Source organism: Cupressus sempervirens, chromosome 10 (assembly GCF_028749045.1).
Source record: "Cupressus sempervirens isolate cs-2001-9-10 chromosome 10, ASM2874904v1, whole genome shotgun sequence".
NCBI classification, from domain to species: domain Eukaryota; kingdom Viridiplantae; phylum Streptophyta; class Pinopsida; order Cupressales; family Cupressaceae; genus Cupressus; species Cupressus sempervirens.
This window is the reverse complement of record NC_143127.1, coordinates 597768058-597782954: the sequence shown is the minus strand read 5'-3', so window position 1 is coordinate 597782954 and position 14897 is coordinate 597768058. Positions and strand designations below refer to the sequence as shown.

General features: G+C 33.9%; 1 protein-coding gene across 3 annotated transcripts in view; it reads left to right on the top strand.

The window, feature by feature from the left end:
• LOC149535276 (protein HCC2-like) overlaps positions 1-14512 on the top strand; it is a 167496-nt gene extending 152984 nt beyond the window's left edge. For 2 of the 3 annotated variants that reach the window (XM_089803610.1, XM_089803608.1), the window contains 3 exons: positions 13426-13515; positions 13644-13776; positions 14026-14512. In XM_089803610.1, the coding sequence (XP_089659736.1) occupies positions 13426-13515; positions 13644-13776; positions 14026-14140 (338 nt within the window). In that variant the 3' untranslated portion in view covers positions 14141-14512. The remainder of the gene's footprint in view (positions 1-13425; positions 13516-13643; positions 13777-14025) is intronic. The other variant, XM_089803609.1, reaches the window with a different exon arrangement.
• The last annotated feature ends 385 nt before the right edge of the window (positions 14513-14897 follow it).

The following is a 14897-nucleotide window of genomic DNA, read 5'->3' as shown; positions in this document are numbered from 1 at the left end:
TAATATTATTAAGTATATGAAATAATTCATAATGGTCAATATGAATATAAATATAAATGTTTTTTTTTAAATAATGAGAAAAAGATAAAATTAGTGTTTGATGATAGAGATGAAATTATTTGTTTGGATATTATAATTATTGAGTATTCAAGAGTACCGTCTAATAACAAATTTTATAAAATGTAAGAGGACGCTTAGTATTGATCGACCAGGACTACAAAATCATATAAAGGATATAAATCTATTATTACAATGGTAAGTGATATCGGAAGAGATATACGTGCAAAGAGTTACAAGGAAAGCATGGCAAAAGATTAAAGAGAATATTGTTAAAGGTAATATTGAGGTAATGTTAAGGTGAGTACTATTTGTTTATTTCATTATGAATCTATAATTTAAGTGAATGATAGATTTCTCAATGTATTTTCTACTGATAATGAGAAACATATTAAAATATATACATTGAGTATATATATACACAAGGAAATACACAAGGAAAAGTGGATAAGAAGTTATCCCATACTTCTAAATCACCACTTCAAATGCATAATGGTAATAAGGTATGGTAAGGAGGTAAGTTATATCTTATTCATATATTGTTATTATATGGAAAATTGTTATATTGTTATTATATGAAAAATTGTTAACACAAGATATAGTTATTAGTATCTTTCCCATTATTGACATATTTTGTTATTGAATAGTCTAACTCCTACTGTCAATATCTTGACTAAATAGTTATAATATAATGGGATTGATTTTCAAATCAATAGGAAATAATCAATTATCATATTATAATATGATAATTATAATATAATATGATAATTAGGATTAAATAATGATCAGATAGAAGAGTATAAAACTCATACGGATGAAATAGGGATCTATTTCTCATCCACATTATGATATCTTAAGATAGGGAGTGGGTGGAGGGAGAGGCGGAGTAAATTCGAGCACTTGATGGATATCCTTCAGGGAACCGCTTGTAGCTTGTTTCACGCGCCCTTTGCACCGTCAATCTACCATCTCAAGATGATCGTAATAAGGAGAGAGAAAGATTCCTATTCATTAGATTAACATTCATTTTCTCATCCACATTATGATATCTTAAGATAGGGAGTTGGTGGAGGGAGAGGCGGAGTAAATTCGAGCACCTGACGGATATCCTCCAGGGAACCGCTTGTAGCTTGTTTCACGCGCCCTTTGCACCGTCAATCTACCATCTCGAGATGATTGTAATAAGGAGAGAGAAAGATTCCTGTGTCAAATAATTATGTTCATTAGATTAATCTTCTCAACCACATTATGATATCCTAAGGTAGGGAGTGAGTGGAGGGAGAGGCGGAGTAAATTCGAGCACATGACAGATATCCTCTAGGGAACCACTTGTAGCTTGTTTCACGTGCCCTTTGCACCGTAAATCTACCATCTCAAGATGATCATAATAAGAAGGGAAGGAATCATCACAAGACTCATCTTTCTTTAGAGCTATCATATGCTAATAATTATTTGTGTTGCAGGTCCATGATCAAAAGGTGTATGAGGAAAGTATATTTTATACATCATTTCTTTTACTCTACTTCATTGTGAAAATCAACAAAGAATGTATGATATGTCTGCATCGTGTATGCTTTGTGCCTTCATGCATCATGTGTCTACACTGTGTATACTTCGTGTCTTCATGCATTAATGTGTCTTCTTCGTGTATGCTTTCTGTTTGCAAGCACTCAGATATTTACTTCATGCATTATGACATTAACCACATGCATACCTTATGTATTCTTTCATTCCAGTGTATAACTTGTATATTGAATTCACAATAAAGGTTTAGTATAAACAATCATTGCTTGAAGACAAACAATTTGAGGAAGGGCGGACTGTCATGTCCCCTAATTTGGGTAATATAAGTAAATTATTATGAATAAATAAATATATTATTTCTTAATGTTATAATATATTAAAAGAAATATTGATATATTATTTATGGTATAATATATTATTAAACAATAAATAATAATATATTATTGATATAATAATAATACATTACTAAGGTAATGAGGTAATATTAAAGGTCAAATCATTATTAATAAAAAAAAAAATAATAATGTTATTATCATATAGTATGATATTACATTATAATTATAATGTGATAATAGTATTAAAATATAATAAATAAAAGATTGATAATATTAGTAAAGAATATCAATTGTACACATAATAATAATAATAATGTTATTAATAAATTATGTACACTTATTAAATAAATATTGAATAGTAGTGCATCAAGCACTATTATATAATATTGTTATATAATTATTATTATGTTGACTACAATAATCATAGATGATTATCATGATGAATCAAAATACATTCTATTATTTGTTATGAAGGGTGACAACTATTGCATTTCACCCTTTCATGATAGATGGAGGATATAAATACAAGTCTCATGACACAAATAGAAGGCATATTTTCTCGGGTGGAGCATTGGATTGAGCAGACTTGATAGCAACAATAATCGAACATGCAAGTTATTCCTTTCTATATTTGGGATGGTATCATTAGAAGCATAGTCTCCCAAGTAAAGATCAATGACAACCTTTTTATCAGAGAGTCAAGGTATACAAGAAACAAATATTAGCCACAAGCTATATCTCTACAGTTATACATAATTCTTCAGCCTGTATATGCAGTGTGGATAACATATTGTATGTTAGAGACAACCAATCAGAGAGAAATATTATAAAGGGATACAAATTAAAGAAAAGTTGCACATAGACAATGACCCCTAAAAAGGGTCATTACAGGAAGCCACTGCCTCCTAAACTGGAGCCATGCTATTGAAGCTGACATACACATCCCCAATGACAATTCCCTCCAAAGAAGAATCTAAATGATCAGAGATGACTGTAGCATCAACTGCCTCTATAGAACCCACAGTAACTGCTCTGGGAGCCTCAACTCGGTGATGCTCGACACTACTATCCTCCAGTGGCACAGAAACATCCACTGAGTTTGGTGCAACAAAACTATCATCAGTACTACGGATGGTAATAGTAGGTGCTGAACTAGATAATGGTACATCAATGTCACAATCAGCGGACGGAGAAAACTCAAGTCTTCTCCCCTGCGAACTTGATGTCGGCCTACTAAAAGCAAAAGTCAAATATCTTGCTGCCTTGTCAACTGTAGCCGGATCCGACAATCTCTCTGCAAGTCGCTGCTGATGCAATCTTAATTTTTTGACACTTTCCACCAAAGCATCTAACTCTATTCTCTTCCCTCTACTACTGTGTCGACTTCCCGAACTCGACCTCCTGTGTCTATCCATCGCTGGGAAATAGAAATACTGATCACTCTGATAATAATCTCATACAAATAATGAAATCAATTCCCACAGGATGGCAAAATCAGAGCTCTGATACCACGGTAATGACCTTGCTCAAATTTGACCTTAAAATGCTGATTGAAGGCTCGAAGAATTTCACCAAACACTTCACATACAAGGGTCATATGACTGGTAATGATGAAGCCCAATGTTGTTGATGAAGGAACAATAAAAATCCAATGTGATAGGCACCTTCCAAGCTCAAATCGAAATATTAAAGCTGCTGCCCCTGTTCTTGCTTGGCAAAAGTTTAGATAATTAATTGCAGCACCAAACGCTTTCCAATTTGCCCCTAAAACGATTGTCTCGATGATAGGAATTGAATGCAACAATACCTAGAATGATTGGCCTCCTCAATCAAAAGGTATGAGCAAAAACATGAGACTCACATAGGCTGATCAACCTCCATGACAGCAGATTATGAAGGTCTATAATGATCTTGCTCAATAACATAATCAATCTCAGCAATACATCAGCTGCTGAAGTAACTTTTCCATCAAATGCAACAATACATCAGCTGTTGCAAGTACAATAATACATCAACTATTGTACTCAAATAATCTCCACCGTAAAGCACAAGATTGGACTTCTAAAGTAAAGCCCACAATCAGCAATAATTCAGCTTGTATCTCAGAGCCTCAAAATTGCGTAACCAATGAGGGTTTTCGTCCCCAAAGATCCTCCAATGGCTGAAACCCTAGCTGGCTTCTCCACCAAATAATCACATCAAACAATCATCAATTCTTGGATGATGAGAATGAGGTCCATGATGTCGATTCATACTTTTTCCTCAAGAGGTTGGCCCAAAATTTAGAAGCTTCCAGAAATTATTTAATTTTTATTAAGTGACTTTATGATATATTATTTTATTTAAGTCACTTTATTAAATTAATTAAATATAAAGTTACCTTTTAATATTTATTTATTTGATAACTTTATAAATAATTAACTTAATACCACTTATTTATTTAATTAAAATAATTAATTAGTCATCCTCATAAAATATTCATTATTTTGGACAACTTAATTAATAAAATTAATTAAATCAAATTACCTCCAAAATGGGGACATTATAGTATGGCCATGACTTATCTTCCCCTCCGAGCGATCTTGCAAAGGTGCGGCCCCCTATGGCAAGCAAAACTCCCATGCCCAGTTCGACACGAGAAACAACGGAGGTTCCATGCCAGCAAAGCAGTCAGTCGAGGATTTGAATGCAAAACCTCAGTTGAATAGAAGGCAAGTCTTGACTAGAGAGGGAATCTTGAACCATTTGCAAGAAAGAAAGTACGGGAGTGGGTAACTGTGAAGAGCAAGCTGGGAAGGCTGTAGAAGGCAGTTACTTAAAGTAGTAGTATTATCAACTGTGCCGGTTTCTCCCCATCAACACTTGCTGGAAAAGAGGTGGAGTTGGACAGTGGGCCTTGTGAATATATTTCTTTGCTAACTCACTTATTTCTGTCTTTCTTTCTGATGTAGGTTTTCTAACATTTCCCCCCCAACCCTTAGTGTTAAGTTGTGAACATGGTAAAAACTGTTAATGTTTTTGAACCAGAATACAAGGAAATGCAATATACTAAACTCAAAACACAGGAGGACAGAGGACATGAGCACTTATCATAGGAAAACCGTCCACTTGAGGCTGGAAAACTGATCCCACAAAAATATCGATCCTTCATTGATTTCTTAATACGAATACAAAAACTTCTTGTTTATGATTGAAAAACACTAAACATTCAATCAATAAGACTTATCCACCTTATTGACTGATAACGCTCATTGGCTATACAGCACAGAATTAAACAACAATCAGAAGTCTCGCCTTGATACTTCTAACTATGAGAAGTCTTTAAATAAGAGCATTGATCATATACAAAAACAATAGCTCTGAAGAAAACACCAACTATTCACATAGAACCATTTTTATGATGTCCCTGATAATCACACTCAATAACATCATAATAATACTGCCTTTTCTTTTATAGACAGGAACCATAGAACTTCCTGACAGCTGAAAAGACACATAGTGGAATACAAAAATACTACCATTATGAGCACCGATTATTCTTCAATAAATTTGTGGTAACAATAATCCTTGAACTGTTGGCAGGCCAAGGCATGAAACGACGGCATTTACAGTTAGCTGAGAAATGTGATGCCATGTCATACATAATGTGCCAAATCATCCTATCACAGCGTTTAGAAAGGTGAAGAAATAAGAATAACTTAACCAACATAAAACACAACATGATGTCTTCTGGCTGAGCAGCAAGGGACATGAACAGCTCGATGACACAACTCAATGATATGAAGAGAGATGTTATGCAATTAGAGAGAACTCACATATGAAGGATCTCTCTTACAGCTACCACAAATGTTAATAAAGACCTTCACACTTTCAACTATAGTGAGCCCAGCTCTTGTGGCTCATGATCTTGATTCAAATGAAAGATAGTTCTCATCAACCTTTCATAGTTTTCACACTTGTTTACCACAAATCTTGACACAAACATGAACACTAATTTGTTCACCTCATATGGTTTTATGGGTTACCACTAACCATTTCAAGATTCATGAATTGCATAGTGCTATATATATATATATGTTATAATATATATGTATTATATACAATAATATATATTATTAACATGGATAAGTATATATAGGAAATGATGATTGCCAATAACAATAATGTATATCAGATTGATTCAATCCAACTGAAGCTACAACTTTAACACTCCCTCTTAGTTAAGGGATGATTGATATAGAACACAATATGCTCTCAAGTATATGAAGAGATGTCATCTCACCTTTTATAACACACAATTGAAATAAATTCCATAACTTTATTATAAGCCTAAACACCACCTTAAGTGTGGTCTATAATAGTAACTATATCATGGAGTTCAACAAGATCCGGCCCACAAAACCATAACAAGTTGGTTATCATGGTGTTTGGCAAAATCCAACCCAAAGAACCTTGATGAGTTGGTTATCATAGTTTCTGGCAAAATCGGGCCCAAAGAACCATGATAACAAGTCTACCATGTATAAGATCGCCACCTTACAATGGTTACCTTTTGTCTATTCGTTATCATGACTTATAAAACTCTGGGACAACAATTTAATGAAGTCTGTCATGATAGCAGGTCTACCATTTATAAGATTGTCATCTTACAATGATTACTTCTGTTTATATATGTCAATGAAATATCGTCACCTTTCATTACATATCATATGTAGAATAGTAACCACCATGAACCCAGTTGGAGGGTGGTACAAATGCTTTCACCTTAATTATCTCTCACAAAAAAGAATGCATTACAAGGAGTCTCACTCAGAACTTCTCCTAACAAAGAAGATATCATTCACAAATGATTGCACCTCAAAAATTCTCCCTCTAAACAATGATCTTGGGAAGTCAGGTCTAGTAGTTACTCCCTTAGAGACTTTCTTCCCCAAGGATTCTTTTCAGACTCACTCTAAATTTGATATCTGATTTTCTAGTGATAAGTCATCACTTCCTCATGATATACATAGGAGTGGGCCCATCAAAATCATGTAGTTACACACATGTTTTTCTAGACTCCCTCTAAGTATCAATCTTTTAAGCTCCTACTTTGCCTTAGAAGAAGTGTCATACTCCCTCTTAATGTAGAAGAATCTCATAGTCTCAATCATTAAAGATGTTTGCTTGAAGAGCCTCACTTTATCCATCTTAATCATCAGGGTCTTTGGAGCTACTATTATTAGATTGAGTCTGCACAATATTTGCTAGCATATGTAAAGTATGAACCTTCTTTTCCTGTAAGAATATCCTCAAACATAAAGGAAAAGATTAAAGCAAATAACCCTTATAGTATGTATAGAATTACAAATAAGAGAGAGACTACAAAGAGTAGATAAATGTAAAAGATAAAAATACTTATCTGCACATGAAGATTCAGAAATTGTCCTTTTAAATTATTTGAGAATGGAACATCTCCCCTCTAAATAAGGTTCAAGTGGGAATGGAACATTGACTATTATTCCCCCCACAATGTAAAATTTCCACTCATTATATTATTTGAACAATTTTGTATCAAATATGACAACACCTTTCTAAGTTCCAACTTGCTCTTTTCATCTATTGAAGGTCCAAACATTTATTTAGTTTAACAATAAAAGCGAACATGTCCTTCCATTTTATCAAACTCATAGACACAATACATCAATATCTTGATTAAGTATGATTGTGTCACATGAATGACTCTACAACTCATACATCAAGTTTTATTCATCAAGGAGAGACTCGTAGATGGTTCAAATGAATTCTTAAAAACTTCAGTCACAACAAACTCAAATTTCCTTTAACTTCTGCGAATATAAGTGACATCATTTAGAAGTCATCACTTCCTCATGATGTACACAGGGAGTAGGCCCATTAAAATCACATAGTTACAAGGTATATTCATGAATCACAACCCTCTTGACTGCTACAACTTAATGATCATTAGAGAATCCATTTCAACATAGTTTACTCCCTCTGAATCATTGAAGGTTGAATCATATCCTCTATCTGCTTCCTCTCTTTCAAGTTTGCCTCTAATGAAATGTCAGGCTCCCTTTGAATCTCAATCTCCCTCTTCCTTAACCGACCCTTGTATATTTTATGCACTATTTTAGTATGGTGTATGAAAGTTGTTTGGGACAGTGACCCTTCTCTTTATAGGATTTTACCATATCTTTTCTATTGCCCATCTTGTCTCCCTATCCATTTGCGAACTATCTGCAAATGGATTTTTACAAGATCCACTTTGTATTATACAAAATAGAAGGTACGCTCGTGATGACTTCTTCACACAAATAAAAAAGAAAATAGCAAAATTTGACAATTTCTATCAGTGAAAGATCAACGCAATTGTAAAGTTTGAATGGATGATGATGGTGGATGCTCTCTTCCTCTACCAGTTCCTCCAATGGTGGACGCCCTTTCCCACATAGTGATCTGACATTGGTTCCACATGCACAATGTCACAGAGCAGTGCGGTTTGGTCCCATCACACAATTCCACATCCTCATCTGCGATCTTGCATGGAAAACTCGCCTACCCAATCTTGGTCATTAGTACACAATGACATCAGGATATTAATCTCAATGGTAGACATGGAGGCTGCACATTCCAGTGAGCATTGACATTAGATGCATGTAAAATCCCAACATAGAGACCATCAAATCCACTGTGGATCGAAGGCATCAGATATGCACATAGTGCACCCCTGTAGTGAATTGGAGTCCGTTCCAGATAATTTCTTCCCGTAGCTATCCTCTCTTACGCATATGGCTCTATATTCTACACTCTCAAGATCCACAAGCAATCATTTAGATTTGTTTGAAATGGGTCCTCTGATTTGTTTGAGACACTATAAGGCACAGGAAATGAACGCTGCTCTTAGTCCACTGGACTGGCAATGGGTTTTTTTTAAATATATTGGAACTCTCTCCATATTAATTCCCTAACTCAATATTAATTAGTAGCGAATGAGAGGTTTGTTTTTCATGGCTTTCAAATCAAATTAATTCCATATGCATATCCTCAAAATGTATGGACATTCATTGCTTCTGGCCTTTAGTGTTTGCCCACCTTTTGCATCTTTCCTACATTCTTCCCCATCTCTCTTTATCTTCTTCCTTCTCTAGTGTCCAATATGTGTGTATACATAACTAGATGAAGGGAAAAAAATTATTTCCATCGTTGTTTGTACAAAGTACCCCAAAATGAATCAAAGTATAATTCTCTCCTATTGAGTTAGATCTCCCCTTATATTATATGTGTTGTACCAGACAATTATTACAATCTCATTCTAATCCCGTGCCTTAATCTCCATGTTGGGTATGTCTTCTCCTTATGGGTTAATCACTAGTTGTATATGCATGTTTTTGTCATCTTCCACTTTTAGTTTACCTACTTATGGCACTCTTTCCTTGCTCTATTTGTAGAGAGCCATTCTCTTATTTCCACAATTGCCTACAGTGGACGCATTTGGAAGAACAAAGGAAACTCGCTAGATTTCCCAACTTCATCAATTTATGAAGATGCATTTATCCATTTGATCCTTCTCAACAACAATATCGCATGTTATGATATGAATTTTAAGTTTGGTGTTTTTTGCATCACTGCTCTAATGGGTTTGAATTTCAAATGGATGTTTTAGAAAGAGAGAATTTATCGATCGCTAAGTTGGATAAAGTCAATTGAAGATGTCTCACTATGCACAAAGTTATCCATCTCACGACTTCACCTGCCGGTGGATTGCAGAATTATTTGATTCAACTATGCACCTACATCTGTGTGGCTTGGTCTTCCAATCATCAATGATTATCACAACAAACTCTAATTTATTTGATATTCCTAAATATTCGAATCTGCTCTGATACCATGTTAAATTATAGGATCATTTCTACAAATGTAGAATCATAGCCATTGTTATTGATGATGTTGTCCAAATGCAGATTTGGATCTCATATAAATATGACAGACTCTATGGTGTAATCATTATTTAAATAATATTATATTAACATGAATGATTATATATATATATGTATGTATATATGTATGTATGTATATGTATTAAATACAATAATATATATTATTCACATGGATAAGTATATATAGGAAATGATGATTACCAATAACAATAATGTATATCAGATTGAATCAATCCGATTGAAGCTACAACTTTAACAGTGCCTTACCATTTATTGAAGTTATTAAATTATCATTCGGGATAAGTACAGAAGACTTCGGATTTTCTCAATTGTCCCACCCACATAAAAGTAGATTGGTGTCTTATGTATTGTTCTTGCGTCAACCCACAAATAATCAATAATGTCATAGCAATAGGCAGTTTTTGTTGAAGTTTTAGTGCTGTTCAAAAGTTGTTAGTAATCAATATTGTTATTAGAGATTTTAACAATTCAAAACTTATTTCATGTACCCTTCATTGAATATAACTTGCGTCAACCCACAAATAATCAATATTGTCATAGCAATAGGCAGTTTTTGTTGAAGTTTTAGTGCTGTTCAAAAGTTGTTAGTAATCAATATTGTTATTAGAGATTTTAACAATTCAAAACTTATTTCATGTACCCTTCATTGAATATAACTTAAACACATAATCAAATAGAATCTAACATACATAAACAAGGAACATAAATGATAAATCCATCACATATGTAAAATATAAATTTTACCTTAATTAAATAGAAATCATAGGATCATAATGAGTCACGATATAGATATATAGAATTATAAATTTTATCAAATCATAAATATATGTAAGATGAAGATCCATAAAACCAATGACATCAAATCATAAATGTATGTAAAATGAAGATCCATGAAACATATGTCTATTTGTAAACAAAATGAAAAGACAAGTCTATCTGCTCTAGCTCTAGCTCAAGTCTATCTCTTACTTTTCCTCTCTTTTTGTCATACTCAACAAATAGAATGCCTCTCAGAGTTATAAGAAATGTGAAAACAAATCATTAAAAAAGTTGCATTTTTTAATGTTTTTAAGTTGCCCAATTGGGCTGCCCAATTTTTCTAGTTGATTCATGGCGATTCATGCCAACAAATCGTCGATTCGATTCACCGATTCACAAAAAATCGCCTAGCTTGAAACGAACCGTTGAATCGCGTGAATCTTCGTGATTCTCGTTACTATGATATTTACGAACGATCAGTTGACATTTAATATTTATCTTGATTATTGATGAAGTATCATACTATCAAATGATCTAATTTTGTATATTTGTAACATTTATTTGTATTTTTGTGTGTGTGTGTGTGTGCGCATGTCTATATATATATAAACACACCCAAACACATCCAAACCCCCCCCCCCCCAAAAAGAATTTTGTGCATGCACACACTTGATTCTTGTGCCAGCTCCCACTTATAAATGATCTAATAAACTGGCTTTGATATTGACGTTGAGTGTTGGAATCATTTGTCATTTCCCCAAGTGGTCAAACCTAGATATGGTTTAGTTTCCATATTTTATTCATCATACAACTTTATTATGCAAGTTTGGGGCTTTAATTGGCATAATCTATGGAGACAAATGGTTCAAAGCTTCAGCATTCCTCCACAGTTCCTTCAACTGTGGATATCATTCTGAGTGGACTATTTGAACATAAATTGCATTTGCACAATTCCTTCATTTCTGCTTATTTTCCATTAGATAAAAATGGAACCTTGTTTAATGGCCGTTGAAACTCACATCAGCTATCAAGGAACTCACATAATAATTAGATATTGTTTTTTTAAGCAGCTAAGCTGCGAGACAAGGAAACTTGCCACAGATTTTTTGTTTTGTCCATTGCTTCCAACCCCACCCAGGCAGACTTTTCCCATTCAAGTAGCACTTTTATTTCAGTTCCATCTTATCAGTTTTTCTATAAATATCTCCGTGCTTGGTGAAGCCTCTAACAACCGTACAATTTGGCACTTGATAGATACTCTACACAAGTCCTGCAAACAAGGTTACTACTATGGACAAAATATATATAAATACTCACAAAAGTTACAGGTAGTCAAGAAAGCTTTATTGCATTCTTAAAATCTCTTAGGCTTTTTAACTACTCGTGTAAGATTCTGCATTTTTGTCAGACTTCCATACAACAGAGAGGCTTGCATAATATTGTATTGCATAATATTTTATGATATTTGAACATGCCTAGACTCCTCACACTCAGCATGCCAAAAAATCAATTCAGAAAGGGAACTAACTTGAAAATGTCCTTCAGAATATTACTACTGAGAGTTGTACTTAAGTGATAACAGGGATTGCAAATATTTATGAAGACCAGTGGTAGCTGGAATGCTAAAATATGTCAAACTATTGGAAAATAACTGCACAATAAGTGTTTGGAGCATATTAAGATCCACTCAATTTTTTTTGGATAAATAAGTGTGTTAGCTGTAAACTTGCATGTCAGATGACAACTTTAGTATATTCTTATTCAAGTATCAGTAGTTGCCTTGTAGTTTTCAAAGCGCTATAGGTTCTTCTTCTGAGAACTGTGAAATCCCAAATCTACTTAACTCTGTATAAATTAAGGCTTTCTGTTAATCACCTTGTACATGAAATCCTGCAGTGGACTTCATTGACATTTCTGTGGCCTAGTCTGCCTAATTGAATTCGACTAAATTGTATTGATAGTTTTGGCTATTCAATGGATCTGCAAATCTATTTTGGGTATTCCTTCGTTTTGTGAATCCATAAATATGGTCTTTTGATAATTTACCTTAAGTTTTAGAATTTTAGTGGTTTACATAATTGCAAAGTGGAGTAAGCCTCTGTTATGAATCAACAGATGAGCTACATTTGTGATCATCTCCTTAGTGTGACAGATCTTTCTTTTTTTACATAGAAATGAGCATGATGGTACAAGATGGACACAAAATTTGCTGGAAAAATAAAATAAAACTATGTGGTTAGGTTGTTGCTCACTGTGATGTACTATTTAGGAAACAGTTTTCATTTCTTGTCTGAAACATGATATGAGGAGATATCCCATATTGACTGTAGTCCGTTCTGGCAAATCTGGGGTGGTCATCATTTCACATTTCTCAAATTTTCTGATTTTGTTTGTCCAAAGCATCAATTGGGAAGTGGGTTTCTAGTCTTCCCATTGCTTTACTTTTCTGGCTGGGTTGGGTTCTTGTTGGGCCTTGTATATCCTTACGAAGGCTTGGATTATCCTTAGTAGTCTTCCCTTCTTTCTTTGGCTGTCTTTCTGTTGGGGTAAGCTGGACTTCTCCTTTGGGCTCTTTCCCTCCATGTAAGCTTTTCTTTGCCATTGTGGTCTTGTTAAAATAATGTGCCAATTTTTTTGTTATCTGGTTATACAGGTAAAGAATCATTTCAACATGGAAATCTCCATTTATCTTTTCACATGCATTTCTTTATAGTTGCATCTCACATGTTACTTATGATCATCTATAGCAGCATCTTGTGTAACTTATGATCATCATAATTGTCATTCAGAAACAAAGGAGAACATGAGGATCAATGCAGTTTTTATTACTATCGATCCCTTCCGGGATACTCCCTCTCATTTACGTGCTTACCTTCAAGGTTTAGTTGGTTTGCTAATTTTTACTTGCATTATGAAACTAAGAAGTTAAAAGCTGGGGTAATCCATTACCCAGAAGTAATATAAAATAGTGAATACTTGTGTTTCTGACTGATATTGACTCTTGCAGAATTTCATCCTAGGATCATGGGTCTTACTGGACCTGAAAATGTGTTACGGCAGGTAGCACAGGAGTTTCGTGTTTTTTTTAAGAAAACTGATGTGGAAGGACCAGATTACCTTATTGATTGCTCTCATAATCTGTAAGCTAACTCCTACCACCAATGAATAGAACAATATGGAACTCTATGCCACATATCTTCATGCATGTTTGGTAGGACTCTGTGGGTACTTGATATCTGTCATTTGTGCTTCTTAGTGCCAACACGTGAGCATATCTCTTATTTTGTTGTTAGCAAAATGATGCCAAGTTGGTGGAGAGTTGAGACAGCATTTTTAGTTATATGATTCCTCTGTTTTTTTCTTGCTCAAATTACACTGATAATTTGCAGGTATCTGATGAACCCTAATATGGGATTTGCGAGAATGTTTGGTTTGGAGTATAATGCAGAGCAACTGGCTTACGCAATAATTTCTGAAGTTAAAAAGATCTCGAAAGCTATGTAATCCTTTTATTTGGAAAATCCCTTTCCTAATCTCGTTCTCTTATAATCATAGAATTTGAATGCCTGTTTTCATTTGAAGGCATCCATAATGAAAAGTCAGATGAGAGCTTCTTGGCACCTAATTGGGCCAACCGGATGTTGTAGGAATTGATGCATTTCATTTATTGTGTACTTTTCAAATGAAAAAAGCCCTTATAAAATGTGGAATGTGGGATGCCAATGTTATTAACTCAAACAATTGCTCTTACATGCACAGACTTCTAGTCATAAATTCTAACTCAAATTTTAATGAGCATTATTTTCCTCGTCAAACATTTAACCGTCAACACACTACAATAAGAAATACAATATTTTGTTGTAGTTTTCCTGCAAACGTGTTTTATAAAGATCATAAAAATTTGTCTCTTCAACAATAAGCCATAGTTGCAACAAATGTTTCTGATATTTTCTTAAGAAAGGTGAAAATGATTTCAGATATGGTAACTTCAATAATTCACTTACCATGCACATGGCCACCTAAATTAAAAACACATATCTAACATTTTGTTGTGACCTATGATTAGAATGAACTTGTCCAAAAGAGTAATTAAGTCAACAATGCATAACCAAACCTACTGCAATGTTAAACATAGTCAAATTTGGGTATGAAACTGAGAGGTGTATAATTATATAAACGAATTATTTATATTTTATGGATATTTTTAATAGTTAATTAGTTAATTGAAACTTAGTGGCTAGGTATTGGTTATCAATAAAAT